Below are 17,165 nucleotides of genomic sequence, written 5' to 3' on the forward strand. Positions count from 1 at the left end.
AAAAAAAGTTTAATAAAAAAAAAGTAATGAGAAGAATCCAAGAGAAAGTGATGAATACTGGAGTTAAGCAATCAAGATCTGACACACATGTTAACTTTTTTTTTTAATGTTTTATTTATTTTTTTGAGAGAGACAGAGACAGACAGACCACGAGTGGGGGGAGGGGCAGAGAGAAAGAGAGACAGAATCTGAAGCAGGCTCCAGGCTCTGAGCTGTCAGCACAGAACCTGGAGATCATGACCGGAGCCAAAGTCGGACGCTCAACCGACTGAGCCACCTAGGCACCCTGATCCAACATACATGTAAGAGAGTCACTAAAGAAAAATACTCAAACAAGGAGACAGAACACTGAAAAACTAATTTTAAAAAGTCACTGTAAGGGGCCCCTGGGTGGCTCAGTGGGTTAAGTGTCCAACTTCGGTTCAGGTCATAATCTCATGGTTTGTGAGTTTGAGCCCCTCTTCTGGCTCTGTGCTGACAGCTCAGAGCCTAGAGCCTGCTTCAGATTCTGTGTCTCATTCTCTCTCTGCCTCTCCCCCACTTGTGTTCTGTCTCTCAAAAGTAAACAAATGTTAAAAAAAATTTTTTTTTAAGTCATTGAAATAAAAAAAAAAGGTGAAACTGCATACTGGAAGAGCATACCCCAGGGCATTTCTTGTCTAAAGGAAACCTATTTATATTTAACAATATAGATCAGTTAAACATAAAAGCACAAAAGAAGACATACCACACAAACATTAAGCACAGGAAGGCTGCAGTGGCTACACACCAATGCATAACAACTATCTTACATGTATACCACCGCTGTGCAACAAAAAGATAATCTGAGCAAGTAAGTCTTATCCTTTTAAATTTTCATTTAGTCTCATTAACAAAAATAAGAACAGGTAAAATTAATCATAATATTATATTTTATGTAATGCATCTTGCTCCTCTGCAGAATTCCCATGGAAAACATAGTAACTTATCTCACCTTCCTTTAATGACTTAAAAATGGTGTTATAAATTAAAACAAACCTGCACAACTGCACAATTCAAGTTGAATTTGCTGCCTATCAATATTCAACTGCCTATCAATATTCTAGCTCCAGTTTTCTTTTTTAAAGATGGCAGAGATGGGGCGCCTGGGTGGCGCAGTCGGTTAAGCGTCCGACTTCAGCCAGGTCATGATCTCGCGGTCCGTGAGTTCGAGCCCCGCGTCGGGCTCTGGGCTGATGGCTCAGAGCCTGGAGCCTGTTTCCGACTCTGTGTCTCCCTCTCTCTCTGCCCCTCCCCCGTTCATGCTCTGTCTCTCTCTGTCCCAAAAATAAATAAACGTTGAAAAAAAAAAAAAAATTTTAAAGATGGCAGAGATACCTCACAGGAATGCTGTACTTCTATCAACTGCAATTTTATTACACAAACATGCTTTTAAAGTATAAAACGTATCATAACATTAAATGAAATATACTGTGTCAGAGGGTCAAAAAGGAGAAAACTTCTTCAATCTATTTGGCCACTTTCATCCCCTACTCTTTATAATCCTTTACATCCCAATTTTACTGTTGAACATGAGCACAATATGACCAATATAACAAGTGCCTATAATTTTATGTGTGCCTTGGTAGCTCAGTTGGTTAAGCATCCGTCTCTTGATTTCAGCTTGGGTTATAGTCTCAAGGTTCAGTTGGTGAAATCAAGCCTCAAGTTGGACTTGTGTTGTCAGAGTGTTATGGAACCTAGTCTGGATCACCCCGCAGAAGAACCAAGGCACTCGTTGATCTTGGAAGGCAGGAGGTTTATTTCACAGCAGCCAGCTGAGAGGAGATCACTCTCCAGAGGTCTGACCCCAGAGCATAAGCATGGCAGGCAATTAATTTATAGTCTGTTACTTCCCGCATTAGTGGCACATTTTGGTGCCCGAGGCAAGCAGGGGCAGGAAAAGAACCAAGGAGAGTCTTTGGGTGGGGACTGGAATTCCCCCATCAGTCCTGTCGGCCATCTTATAATTTTTCCATATCAAGTGCAGAGCCTGCTTGGGATTCTCTCTCTCCCTCTCCTTCTGCCCCTCCCCTGCTCATTATGTCTCTCAAAACAAATAAATTTAAAAAACAAAACAAAGGAAGTACCTGTAATTTTAATTACTTTTTTAGATACAGAGAAATATTTAAATACCTACCAATTCTCTTTCACCTATTCTCACTGTATTTAGACTGATTAGGAATTCAACCTGAGGCCACAGAACACAATAAAGCTTACTGATGAGTATTACGGAAAATCTGTAATTTTAACTTACTAAGGACAATTTTTTTCTAAGAAAGATCAAAAGTTTAAATTAACACAAGCAAGGGCGCCTGGGTGGCTCAGTCAGTTGATCAGGTCATGATCTCCCAGGTTGTGAGTTCGAGCCCTGCGTGGGGCTCTGTGCTGACAGCTCGGAGCCTGGAGCCTGCTTCAGATTCTGTGTCTCCTTCTCTCTCTGCCCCTCCCCAACTTGTGCTCTGTCTCCCTCTATCAAAAATAAATAAAATATGACATGATATTATACATGGAAAATCCGATAGACTCCACCAAAAGTCTGCTAGAACTGATACATGAATTCAGCAAAGTTGCAGGATACAAAATCAATGTACAGAAATCAGTTGCATTCTTATACACTAACAATGAAGCAACAGAAAGACAAATAAAGAAAACTGATCTCATTCACAACTGCACCAAGAAGCATAAAATACCTAGGAATAAACCTAACCAAACATGTAAAATATCTGTATGCTGAAAACTATAGAAAGCTTATGAAGGAAATTGAAGAAGATATAAAGAAATGGAAAAACATTCTGTGCTCATGGGTTGGAAGAATAAATATTGTTAAAATGTCAATACTACTTAAAGCTATCTACACATTCAATGCAATCCCAATCAAAATTGCACCATCATTCTTCTCGAAGCTGGATCAAGCAATCCTAAAATTCTTATGGAACCACAAAAGGCCCCGAATAGCCAAGTAATTTTGAAGAAGACCAAAGCAGGAGGCATCACAATCCCAGACTTTAGCCTCTACTACAAAGCTGTAATCATCAAGACAGCATGGTATTGGCACAAAAACAGACACATAGACCAATGGAATAGAATAGAAACCCCAGAACTAGACCCACAAACATATGGCCAACTCATCTTTGACAAAGCAGGAAAGAGTATCCAATGGAAAAAAGACAGCCTCTTTAACAAATGCTGCTGGGAGAACTGGACAGCAACATGCAGAAGAATGAAACTAGACCACTTTCTTACACCATTCACAAAAACAAACTCAAAATGGATAAAGGACCTGAATGTGAGACAGGAAACCATCAAAACCCTAGAGGAGAAAGCAGGAAAAAACCTCTCTGACCTCAGCCGCAGCAATTTCTTACTTGACACATCTCCAAAGGCAAGGGAATTAAAAGCAAACATGAACTATTGGGACCTCATGAAAATAAAAACCTTCTGCACAGCAAAGGAAACAACCAACAAAACTAAAGGGCAACCGATGGAATGGGAAAAGATATTTGCAAATGACATATCAGACAAAGGGCTAGTATCCAAAATCTATAAAGAGCTCACCAAACTCCACACCCAAAAAACAAGTAATCCAGTGAAGAAATGGGCAGAAAACATGAATAGACACTTCTCTAAAGAAGACATCCAGATGGCCAACAGGCACATGAAAAGATGCTCAATGTCGCTCCTCATCAGGGAAATACAAATCAAAACCACACTCAGATATCACCTCACACCAGTCAGAGTGGCTAAAATGAACAAATCAGGAGACTATAGATGTTGGAGAGGATGTGGAGAAACGGGAACCCTCTTGCACTGTTGGTGGGAATGCAAACTGGTGCAGCTGCTCTGGAAAACAGTGTGGAGGTTCCTCAAAAAATTAAAAGTAGACCTACCCTATGACACAGCAATAGCACTGCTAGGAATTTACCCAAGGGATACAGGAGTACTGATGCATAGGGGCACTTGCACCCCAATGTTTATAGCAGCACTCTCAACAATAGCCAAATTGTGGAAAAAGCCTATATGTCCATCAACTGATGAATGGATAAAGAAATTGTGGTTTATATACACAATGGAGTACTACGTGGCAATGAGAAAGAATGAAACATGGCCCTTTGTAGCAACGTGGATGGAACTGGAGAGTGTTATGGTAAGTGAAATAAGTCATACAGAGAAAGATACCATATGTTTTCACTCTTATGTGGATCCTGAGAAACTTAACAGAAGTCTATGGCGAGGGGAAGGGAAAAAAAAAAAAAAAGAGGTTAGGGAGAGAGCCAAAGCCTAAGAGACTCTTAAAAACTGAAACAAACTGAGGGTTGATGGGGGGTGGGAGGTAGGAGAGAGTGGGTGATGGGTAGTGAGGAGGGCACCTTTTGGGATGAGCACTGGGTGTTGTATGGAAACCAATTTGACAATAAATTTCATATTGAAAAAAATAAATGATATTACAATGTAAAAAAAATAAAGATTAAAAAATAAAATATTAATTAATTAATTAATTAATTAAGACAAGCAGGTCAATACTATCACACATCTATTACTAAATTAAGCTAAAAGCTACCAAGTTACCTGACAGCAGGTATTTCTAAGAATAACAAGGTTAAAATAGAAATCTATATCCATTTAGCTAGTGATTTTTTTCCTTATGAAAGCATAAAGAACAAAACTGTTTGTTCAAAACACTTCTAGAACTTGTCTTTCTGACTTAATCTGAGAATCATCCCACCTTCTTATGATTTATCCCAGAGTGCAGGAATTTTTATCCTTGAAGGTAGAATTTGACTTTTAGGAAAAAGTTGAATCACATCTCTAACTGTAATATACCATTCTTATTCAAACGCAAATAATTAAAGTGTTATTTCAATTTCTGTGGTAACCAAAGAGACTGAACATACAATCAAAGAATCTCAAGATCAAGAATGGAAGAGACTTCAGCGTCATCTAAATTATTTCTCATTTGCCCATTCAGTGCTTGAATCCCAGCTACAGATTTCCAAGTGGTTGCCAAGCCTCTGCACAAACCATTCCAATAATGGCAAAATCATTACTTTTCAAGGCAATCAGTTTCAGTTTTGGATGGCCTGAAATACTAGAAAGTACTGCCTTTCAAGTACCTGCATATATTACCTTGGAACTTCCACACACTAGCTTAAGTTATATTCCCTACAGCTACTGTATGTGGAGAATTTAAAAGTATATAGGAACATGGGAAGAAAAGGACAGAGGTAATGGAAAAAAAAAAAGAGAGAGACTGTATAAATAATATAGGACAAATTGAGAGCATATGCTTGATTTTTTTTTTCATTTTCTCCATTTACCCCATTCAGTGCTAACTATAGCAAACATTATCTCGCAGAATTATATCAAACCAAAGATTGTTCTCAGTGTGCCATTACAAAAATTAAGCACATACTGTGTTCCCAGCATTCTGGAGGCCAACACAAGGACTACAAATACACATACGATACAGTTCCTAACTACTGGAAGGTTACAATTAACCCAACAGACATGCACAAAGGTAAATAACAATATATGGTAGTAGATAATTAGGCACAAGTCATATTTAGTAGAAGCTTTATTACAGTAGGGATTTATTGGGTTTTAAAGAATGGAGATTTGGTTTGAAAAAAGGAATATGCAAAAAACATTTCCAACAACAGCAGAACCAAAACAAAAAACAAACATACACACCACCAGAAGAATTCAACTGGAACAGCTGTCTCTACACAGCCAAAGAGATCTGCTGTCGAGCATCTGGAGTAAGGTCACAGATACACAATGAAGCCAGATGGCAGAAGTATATGATTACCAATTTAAGGAAAATAAAACTTTTATGATTCTCAGAGGAGAACCAATACAAATCTCTCAGAAGAGAAGTCAAATGACCAAAGCAATGTTCCAGAAAGATTATTCTGAATGTGGTAGGTAAAAGTGATGGGGAGGGGACAGTGAATAGGAAGATCAGGAATAAGCTAGAGCTGTGGACATTGCAGGAGAAATGAGAATGGAAAGCAACAGAAGCAACAAAAGAATTAAGAACTGATGGAATATAGAGGCACACAAAAGAGAGAAGTAAGAACCAAAGGACACCACAAGCTTTTAAGATTAATCAGAATAATGACATTAACTAAGAAACCAGTCTGAACAACCAGATTATTATTTAAATTTTAAATGTGTCAAGCTGCTGATTAGTAGGCATCTTCCAATCTTAACATTTATAAATGCTACCCATTAATAACTATGACTGTAGCCAAAATTTCCTACATTGAAACACTGAAACAATTTCATAAATCTTTTTTTCCTGTTTCCATATGAAACATATAGAGGTTTTATTGATACTGCTATAGAGCAAGAGTTAATTTTGATATTCTGTTCTTTATTCTACTCAAACACATAATGTTATCTGACAAAAAAAAAAATGCCTGGTCATATCTATTCATTTCTCTTCATTTCTATCGTCGCATTAATAGCCAGCTTCCTTTGTTTCATAGCAAAGCATTTTTCATAAAGCAACAAAATTGTTAATTATGTCACAAGAATTACTTAATACACAAAGATGAACAGATATGTAAAGCCATGTGAAATTCCAGTGCTATGGAATCAACTGAATTGGCCAACTCCAGCCTCATAGAACATACAATTAATACAATTAAAATGGATGCCTGGGAAAGTTACCAATCACTTCATATCAAAGATATCCAAGGCTTCTTAAGAATGATAAATCCATGATTACCAAAGGTCTCTAACAGGCAATGTAAAAAATAACTGACATTCACTATAGAAGTCACTACTGGAAAGACAGGGGAGAACCATCTGCATAAAAAAATAACAGGTGAATCCGTCAGAGTAAATGGGTTATCCTATGGAGAAAGACTAAAGAACAATAGGGCTAAAGACAAAACTGTAGAAAATGTCCAAAAGGGGGAAAAAACCAGAAAAAGAAATAGTAAAAAAAAAAAAAAAAAAAACAAAAAAACATAAAAAAAAAGGGAGACTAAATAAACCAAATAAAAGATGTAGAATAGTAACTTCAACTTCTTTTACAAAGAAAAAGGTTCAAGAAGGCAGGGGGTAGTATCAAGTGAAGCAGGAAGACCAAGGAGTAGGGAGGAGAGTTGGATTTGGCCATTAGGGGTAAACTAGTATTCTCTAGGAGTACATACTTAGCAGAATGATGGGACTAGAAATGAGTTAAAAGAAGCAGAAGTAAGGTAAAGAAATAAAATAGTGGGTAAAGATCTTGCTTGAGAAATTCAACTGCTAAAGGAAGATTAGAGCTAGTCACTAGAATACAGTGCCTGGCACACTGTGAGTACTTAATAAATGTTCAGTGGCTGAACAAGCCAAGAGCTGTGTGTTGAGGGGAAGATGGTATTTTAGGAAGACTTTTTTATGGCAGAAGGGTGTGAGTAATACATTTCAAAGAAAAAGAAAGAATTTAAATATGCCTCCAAATAAGTATAATTCTTAGGTGGAAAAGTAGGAAGGAAAGCTGCAAATGAAAATAAAGGCAGAGAAACTAGCAGCCAACCCCCTACTATTCTGTCCCTAAAACAAGAAAACAAAAAGCTGCAAGTCAAAGCAAAAACACTAGGGTTGGATGGAATGAGAGGAAAGAAAGCTTCTATTCTTTTGTTACAATCGGAAACAATGATGTGAAAACAGTTGGATTTAAAGACCTTTCCTTCAGGGCCCGTTAGTGGCTTAATCGGTTAAGCCTCCCACTTTAGCCCAAGTCACGATCTCACTGTCCATGGGTTCGAGCCCCGGGTCAGGCTCTGTGCTGACAGCACGGAGCCTGGAGCCTGCCACAGATTCTGTGTTTCCCTCTCTCTCTGCCGTTCCCCCCTCACACTCTGCGATTGCTCGCTCGCTCTCTCTCTCTCTCTCTCTCAAAAATAAATAAAACATTTAAAAAATAAAGACCTTTCCTTCCAGCCAAAATATAGTCAAAGCTAAAGTAAAAATGGTAAAGATATTAAGATGGGGTAAAAATGCCTACAAATGTCGAAGGCAAGTTCACTAAGGATAAATCATGTATCTATGGAGACTGGCAATTTCAAATGTGAAGTTCCCCATGATATACTTTATAAACGATAAATTTCAGTTGTGTGGCCTTGGTGTTCCCAAGAAAATACTAAGTACCATACCAATAAATGACACTAGTCAGTAGTAAACAACCTGAGAGAGAATATTACTAAAAGATTTACAGATAAAGTATTAAAAGTGGTCTATCGGGCTCTGGGCTGATGGCTCGGAGCCTGGAGCCTGTTTCCGATTCTGTGTCTCCCTCTCTCTCTGCCCCTCCCCCGTTCATGCTCTGTCTCTCTCTGTCCCAAAAATAAATAAACGTTGAAAAAAAAAATTAAAAAAAAAAAAAAAAGGGGGGCGCCTGGGTGGCGCAGTCGGTTAAGCGTCCGACTTCAGCCAGGTCACGATCTCGCGGTCCGTGAGTTCGAGCCCCGCGTCGGGCTCTGGGCTGATGGCTCGGAGCCTGGAGCCTGTTTCCGATTCTGTGTCTCCCTCTCTCTCTGCCCCTCCCCCGTTCATGCTCTGTCTCTCTCTGTCCCAAAAATAAATAAACGTTGAAAAAAAAAAATTAAAAAAAAAAAAAAGTGGTCCAAATGTTATCACGATAAATACCAAATATATGGAGTATACTTTGCAATAGGGACAAATCTCACTAAGATGTTTCATTAGTACCATTTACAAGACTCTGCACAAAGTAAGCTAAGAAACAAGAGCACAAGTCGTGTTCCTCTGTAATAAAAATAAGGTATTCTTCATTTTAACTCCTTCAATAAGGCACTGAAAAATGAATAATTAAAAAATTTAAATAATGTAGGAAAATGGTAATACTTGGGGTTAACAAACCAGTACATAATAAAAAGTAAAGGCTATAAGGGTGTCTGGGTAGCTCAGTCGGTTGAGCATCTGACTTCGGCTCAGGTCATGATTTCATAGTCTGTGAGTTCGAGCCCTGCGTCGGGCTCTGTGCTGACAGCTCAGAGCCTACAGCCTGCTTCGGATTCTGTGTCTCCCTCTCTCTCTGCCCCTCCCCTGCTCATGTTCTGTCTCTCTCTCTCTCTGTCAAAAATAAATAAACATTAAAAAAATTTTTTTTAAAAAGGTATTTATAAAAGTACATAGTCCTTTCCAAAAATTTGAAAAGTGCCTGACAATAAACTCAAAATTAAAGACATTTAATCTGACCATGAACCACATTTCAAAAAAGAATTTTGATTAAAATGTAAGGTGAGTAACTCTATTTCCATGCTAATAAAAATCAAAATAAGTTTTGGTAGATAAATTATTTTCTTTCAAAAATAAGTATATAGCTATTTTAACACAGCTATGATATATGATAGATGTCCTAAAACTTGGTTCACACACTCACAACATGTATATAAAAAACTGACATAAATATGGTATACGTATAATATCAGTTGATAAGAAGCTTTGAAGCAAAACTTATTACGTAGTTACATTTTACAGAGATACAAAAAAGAACATTTTTACTTATAGTCTGACTGGGCTCAGAGATTAAATCATGTTTCCACATTTACTATTAAAGATCTAAAAATATATATAACTACCCAAAACTAAGTACCATCTTTGAAAACTAGAAGCATAATTTTCATGAAATGTTGGTGGGGCAGGGGGGTGGTAAGGGAAGACACAGGGTAGAACTATATGCAGTAGAGTAATTCTCTCTACAAATAATAATCTCCCAAGTTTTGTTTCTTTTTTAAATCAAAGAAATTCTTATAAAATGTCATATGAATAAGGAACACTAAAACACACTGTGATCTTCACTCTTCCTTATCCAAAAGATAAAAATCTCAGCGTGTAGCAACCTAAAGATACAGACGTCAATGTAGTAGTTGCCCCTAAATTGGCACAAGTAAATTCTCTAGGATAATGGAAATGCTCTGTATATCTTCATTGGGGTGTTGGTGACACAGTATAGACATTTGCCAAGACACATAAAACTCACTTATATCTGTAAATTATTGTCTCTATAATTATACTTCAATTTTTTAAGTAAAAAAATAAAATGCATAGGTATAAATAGAAGTGGATTAAATGGAACATACCTACCATTACAGGCAAAAGGATAAACTTAAATTTGAATAGGAGCAACCTCAACAGACAACCAATATGATCACCTAATCATCTCAAAATGCCTTAACATGCAATATTACTAAAAATGAATTAATTATACTTCACAAATATTCTCAAAAAAGTAATTTATACTCAATAATACCACACGAGTCAATTTATTTATTTACTCAGTAGTACATTTAACAACCAATTCATCACAGTGGATTTACTAAGAAGCTATGTTGCGTGGATCAGAAAGATATTCAAGGCAGCAGTACTGAGGGTTTTACCTAATGAACAAATGAATGAATACTACTAATAACTGATAAGCTAACATCGAGTATTTAAAATGTATCAAGTGCTGTTCTAAACGCTTTCCTCATATTAACTTATTTGATCCTCACAACAACCTACAGAAGTAGATACTCTCACTATTCCATTTCACAAATGAAGAAATTGAGGCACCCTGAGGTGAAGTATCCTGTCAAGCTCATCCAGGTCTAACTGTGGCAACCTAACTATCTAGAGACAACTTTCTAAATCACTTTGTTCTACTGCCTTTTTAGAATCAGTTGCCTTAAAATTTTCTAGGTTAAGATAAAGGTTGTGCTCTGTAGAATGGAACCTTGGGGGATTTTTATAGAACAGCAGTCCCAGAATGATTTTTAAAGAACAAGTACTTACAAGGCCCACCACAAGAATATTAGATGTCATGCTCATTTGCCTGTGTGATTAACCTTCTCTATACTTTTTTCTCCATACTTTTTTTTAAAACTAAAACTTCATTGTCTACTTATTTAATTTTTAATTGAGCACATCCTAACCTTATTTCTTATCATAGAAGATCTGATCTTTAAGAGGAGCAGTGTGGTATATGAAGTCATACAGAGCATTCTCTGGTGATACTCATCGAAAGTCTTGCATTCCAAAAGAATAATTCTTATTTCAAGAAACTGACAGTTGAAAACCATTCAAATTGTGTCCAAATACAATTTCAAAAATTGTGTATTAATAATTGTTTTCAAAAGCCTTCCATTTTTAATAATTCAGTATCTTGCTGTTGTTAATGGTAACTTATTCCACAGAAAATGAGTGAACTGTAGCCCTCTGACTGGGAAGTTCTGCTCTAAGCTACAGGAAAAGAACAGCTGTCTACCTCAAATAAACTGCCATTCAACCCCTTTTAACAGCTTACTTGAGACAAATATTATTTCTGGAGAACTGAATTGTCCATGGATTTCATGTTTTATCCTTAGTGTGAAATGAACCATTAAAAGGCAATATACCTTGGGTCTTGAATGTTTTGTACCTCCATAACCCAATACAAACACCAAGTTGCATTTTCAAGCTACACTTCACATTTTCTTGAAGACAACTTAAGAAAAAACATTTGAAATCTGTTACCAAAGTTACTATAGAGATGCTATCAAGAACAGTGCCTTATATGCAATGTTCAAAAAGCTATGCTTCCTTGATAGAACAAATAATTTTTCTCCTCAAGGATCATGAAAATACATAAAGTGTCATATTTCCTTTATGCCCTAGCCAGCAAAAACCTCAAAACCTTAAGAGTGAACTAAATGAATTCTGTTTGACTTTACAGCCTAAAGATCTGTTATTTTTTCCAAATACTTCTAAGATTTAATTTCTTTTAAATATTTAAATCTTGGTTCTATCTAGAATATACTTTGGCATAAACAGGTCTTTAGTACAAAAGTTTTACTTTTTTTAACCAAATCTTCATTTTTTTATATGATCTACTCCCCTCAGTATTGTATTCTATTCTTTCACCCTTACCTCACCCTATCCATGCCAATTTTTGTGTTCTTTTTGGTGTTTACTGATTGGAGGCATGTAGGAGTATCACTGAAGTTCAACAATATATATTTGTATATTTGGCTAGTTCAAAAAGGGTATAAGAAAAAAGTAGTATAAATTCACTGTGAATTACAAATTAAAACCAGTAGAAATAAATATTTTTATTTTAGCAGTTATCCTTAAGTATTAGAAAGATTTTGAGAATTTAAGACTGTCACACTATAAAAATGGCAAGCCCTTCAAATTACAGATTTATCTCTAACAATGCTAAACCACTCAAAACAATCCAAATCAGTCATTAGAACATTTGCTAACTGGGCTATCTTCCAACTATTGGGCCCTGTTTGAAAATAAAGAACATTTCTGAACAGAAGGGAAATCTTTCAAGTCAGTTCTTAGGCAGAGGTGGTTTATTCTTTATCTTTACCCAGGCTCCCTCTACTGACAGAATAACAAAACAGAGTATGGAATTATACCAGCTAATTTCATCAACACAAAGAAAAGGAATTCATTTTTTAAAGACTTCAAAATCAACATTTTAGGTAAGAATAGACGAAAAACTGAGTTCACTACATACCCAAAAAGAAATAAACATTTGTGAGTGGACAATTCAAGTAACATCCAAATTGTATATGTGGCACATATCATTTTAATATACTACTTTGCAATGTTAACCCTTGGATATAAGAAGGATTAAAGATTTTAAATTCATTTTAAATATTTTTTTTAAAAAATTTTAATGCTTATTTATTTTTGAGAGAGAGAGACAGTGCAAGCAGAGGAGGGGCAGAGAGAGAGGGAGACACAGAATCTGAAGCAGGCTCCAGGCTCTGAGCTGTCAGCACAGAACCTGGAGATCATGACCTGAGCCGAAGTCTGAGACTTAACCAACTGAGTCACTCAGGCACCCCTCATTTTAAATATTTTAAATAATCTCTCAGGAAGGAAATGTTTACCTGTATCTGTTCTGGTGTCCATTGGTCTAAGTTGACTGACTTGACCCTGGATATATGAACCCCAAGATTTCTATGGATTCCAGCACATCTGATGCAAATAAACACACCAATATTCCAGGAAGCCCATCGAGGACCTAATTAGGAGAAAAAACAAAGATAAATATTAAAAACTAAAATAAATATTATGACAGCATTTAAGTGAGACACTCTGATTTTTATACAATTACAATGGAGCCTTACAAAATTCTACATGCTCAAAGTTTACAATGGCACTGGCAGCAAGGTTATAAATCAACCTTCAAGAACCTTAATGAGTTTACTAATTTTGCTTTTCTAGAAACTTTCCCAAACCTAAGAATTTAAAACTAATTTATGTGAATAGTGTTTTCACTAGCATAGTTAAACCAGGACCAGTAATGTCCCACAGTATAAAGTAAGTTCTTTATTAAGTGTGTAAAGTATTGCTCAGGTCATGATCTCACAGTTTGTGAGTTCAAGCCCACACTAGGCTCTCTGCTGTCAGCACAGAGCCTGCTTCAGATCCTTTGTCCCCCTCTCTCTCTGGCCCTCCCAGCTTGTTTTTACTCTCTCTCTGGCCCTCCCAGCTTGTTCTCTCTCTCTCTCTCTCTCTCTCTCTCTCTCTCTCACAATAAATAAAAACAAAACAAAACAAAAAGACTGCCAACAAATATAAATTAAGGAGTTTTCAATGAAATGTAGAAATTAGTAAGAAATAGACAACCAACATAAAAGAAAAACATACAAAAAGATATGAATGGGTAATTCACATAAGAAGAAATATATGGACAATAAACATATAAAAATATGCATGATCTCACTAGCAGTTAGGGAAAATGCCCTTTAAAACTACAACAACCCCCATTTTACATTCAACACATTGGGAAAACTTTTTAATCAACTGTTAGAAAGAATGAGGGACAATAACATCTGCCTCAAGAAGTCTATAAAATGGATAAATCCCAAATATAACCCTGATTTAAGAAAGGTTATATATGAACTAAGGTATGTTATGAAATATTAGTTCTTTGGATCATGGTTAAAAATTCTGAAAAAAATTGTACAGAAATTTACATTAAGGATACAAGAATACAAAGCCCTAGCTATACTATTCTTTATATCTTTGAATGTATTTTCTCAATAATTTTAAATATACTTATGATTATTTTCATATATTGCTTATATAATTAAAGTAAAAATGGAAAAATAAAAGTAGTATCTGGCAATTATGTCAACTATTCAGAAACATATACTTAATTGATTTTTATAAATCACTTGATTATGAAAAAACTATATACAGTAAGAGGTATCAATAAAAACCAAGTTTTTTAAAACATTAGACTTCTGTTTTAAGTGCATACTTTTTATCTAAAGGTGAGAGTTAAATCTACAAAATAACACCAAACTCAGTAATTACAATGCAGTAAAACTACACACATTCCTCTCGAAAATTCCTTAAGAGGTAGTTTATGCATGTACAATTTATGCCAAAATATCCTGCTTTTAAATTTCAGAAATGATACCTATAACCTGAGAAACATCTAGGATATATTCTATTTAAATGTTTGATGGCTAACAGCATCGAAATGAATTAGAAACCAAAAGACCCGTATTCAACCTTCTCTGCCACCAGAGAACTGCATAAACTTTCCTGGACTAGTAACAAGGTTCTCAACAAGGTTCTCATATGTTAAGTATAGTCAACATTGGCTGCCTCATTTTTAGGTGAGTCTTGTATGGAAAATACTTTGAAAGTTTTAAAGCACTACTGAAGTGCAAGTTATTGTCATACTAAGAAACTTTGAAAATCAAAATGCAATACTTTCCTCCTCTAGAAAAAGACAACTCCCCAAACTGCAGTGAGTCCAGAGCTGATGGGAAAAGATTTTCAACACTCTCCAAGTGTGGCTTCCTTCATTTTTGTTCTTAAAATAGAATGATTCCCCTCAGAATATGTTAGACCCACAGCCAAATACAAATGGAGACTTTTCTCTATAGCACAATTTTTTTTTGATGCAGCAAATGTTATGACTGAATGAATTAGAAAGCATCAATTGCACAATGTGATAGTAACTGTCCATACAGGTAAAAAGTTGTAGCACCAGAGTGGTGCATTCTACAATAACCAAAGATGACAAAGGGATCAAATGTATAAAAGTACTGTACAAGAATCATGCTAGCAGTAATTGAAAAAAATGGCCATTTACTATTGAACAAAAAGCGAGATATAATTAAATGTTAACTGATGTTCAGGTTTTATACAGCTTCATACAACTATAAAAAACCATTTTATTGATTCCTGCAAGGAAAAAATTAACGGCTATCACTTACTGGAAATGTTAGCCCCAATCGTTTTTTACCAATTGAAATAATAATGCAGTTTTGTCAATGCATCTTTCTTTGGAATACAGTTATCACATTTTAACTAATATATAGTCAGGGACCTTCAAAAATAGACTTTTTAAAAATTTTTTAATGTTTATTACTTTTTGAGAGAGAGAGAGAGAGAGAGAGCAACAGTGGGTGGGGGAGGGGCAGAAAAAGAGAGAGACACAGAAACCAAAGCAGGCTCCAGGCTCTGAGCTATCAGCACAGAGCCCAACGTGGGGTTCGAACTCTGAGCTGTGAGATCATGACTTGAGCTGAAGTCAGAAGCTTAACTGACTGAGCCACCCAGGGACTACCAAAAATAGACTTTTAAAAGCCTAACCAAAATTACAATTGGGTTATTCACTCTATAACACTGGACTTGTAAAATTTACCTAAAATTGATAAAATAATAACTGTTCAGCATGGCAGTCATTCAAGTACTGGTATGAAATCCTAATTTTCATTCACCAAACTATTCAATGAGTACTTACCAACTCTGCCAAGTAAATGCTATTGTAAGACCATAGACACAAAGGTAAAAAGCTAAGTTCCCAGAGTGAGGAGGCCAAGCCAAGTATAAATAGGTATAACCACTTAAAAAACAATTTGGTGAAATCCAGTAAAAGTCCTAGATGAATAAACCCTTCTACAAGGCAATCTATTCACACATGCTTAGATACACATACACATAGGTTTACCAAGCTATATATGTAATATGGCATATTTAGTACACATACACACTCACATATAACATACCCTACAGCAGCTATTTTATATGGCACGTCACAACTCATTAATCTCAATAAGTACTTATTTTTAGAAGAGAAGGAAGAAAGATTTAAGTTCATCACACAAAGGGTAAATATAGTTTTGTTCAACTTTTTAAAAAATCGATTACATATATGTGTATACAGACACACGTACACACATAAGTCATGCTGTAAAATGTTTCTCTGGGTCATGGCTGAATATGTTTGAAAAACACACAAAGAAACTAATACATGTATATTTAAGAAGCTTGTACAAAAAATTTATAGCAGCATGGTTTCTAAATAACTGGAAATAACTTATATGTTCACTAGTATGATTATCTCACCATACAATTTGAAAATGAATAACCTGCATGTATCAACATGGATAAATCTTAATTATAACATGGAGTATCAATTCTAGCATAAGGCGATATACATAAGGGGCAATGTCTCCAACTAAGGAGACAAAGTCTGCTGGAAGGCATGCAGGTCTCACATAGGTGACAAAGCCTGATCTAAAAATTTAAACGCTGACTAGTAGGCAGTAGGCACAGAATATACCAAGACACATTCTTGGCAAAGGTTAACAAAGGTGAGGTATGGTAGAAGACTTTGTTATGACTGGAGGCTAGAGTATTAAAAGTATTTGGGGACAGCTTCAGGAGATGATAGCAGGAGGTCTTATATGGCAGGCTCAGTGGTTTACCCTGACTCTGAAGAAGGCTTCTAATAGCACTTTCAAGTTCACCATAGCATTCCCACTCACATACTATTTATACATGCCCTGTCTGGCCTTCATGTTTGCGCATTTGTTGCTGCTTCTGCCCAAATGTTTCTTCCTTGGGTCTTCACATGTCTGGCCCACTTTGTTGTACAGGCCTCAATTCACACACTACCTGCTTACAGAGGACTCTCATGACTGTTCTAGTTAGAGTTGCCTCCCCATTCTCCATCACTTACAATACTTCCAGCTATTTGTTCTGAAGTTTACACAAAAATCTAAGATAAATAGAGAAATAAAAATAGGTAATTACCTGGAAGGTTTAATTATTGTAGCAGCTGTATCTCAAACTAAGCTAAGGAAAGGCAAAGTCAGTTCTAGATCAGTATCTCTCAGACTCTAATGTGC

General features: G+C 36.0%; 1 protein-coding gene across 4 annotated transcripts in view; it reads right to left on the minus strand.

Annotated features, from left to right (window-relative positions):
* Window positions 1–17,165, minus strand: part of SMAP1 (small ArfGAP 1) — a 190,165-nt gene that overhangs the window by 130,806 nt on the left and 42,194 nt on the right. For 2 of the 4 annotated variants that reach the window (XM_047103213.1, XM_047103208.1), the window contains exon 2: window positions 12,897–13,030. The exons of 1 other annotated variant lie outside the window; for it this stretch is intronic. In XM_047103213.1, the coding sequence (XP_046959169.1) occupies window positions 12,897–13,030 (134 nt within the window). Of the gene's footprint in view, window positions 1–12,896; window positions 13,031–17,165 lie in introns of those variants that run through there. One more of the 4 variants, XM_047103209.1, reaches the window with a different exon arrangement.

The sequence above is a fragment of the Lynx rufus genome, unplaced genomic scaffold (genome assembly GCF_022079265.1).
Source record: "Lynx rufus isolate CCGP_SWC_20201006 ecotype Redwood Valley unplaced genomic scaffold, mLynRuf1.p SCAF_6, whole genome shotgun sequence".
Lineage (NCBI taxonomy): Eukaryota > Metazoa > Chordata > Mammalia > Carnivora > Felidae > Lynx > Lynx rufus.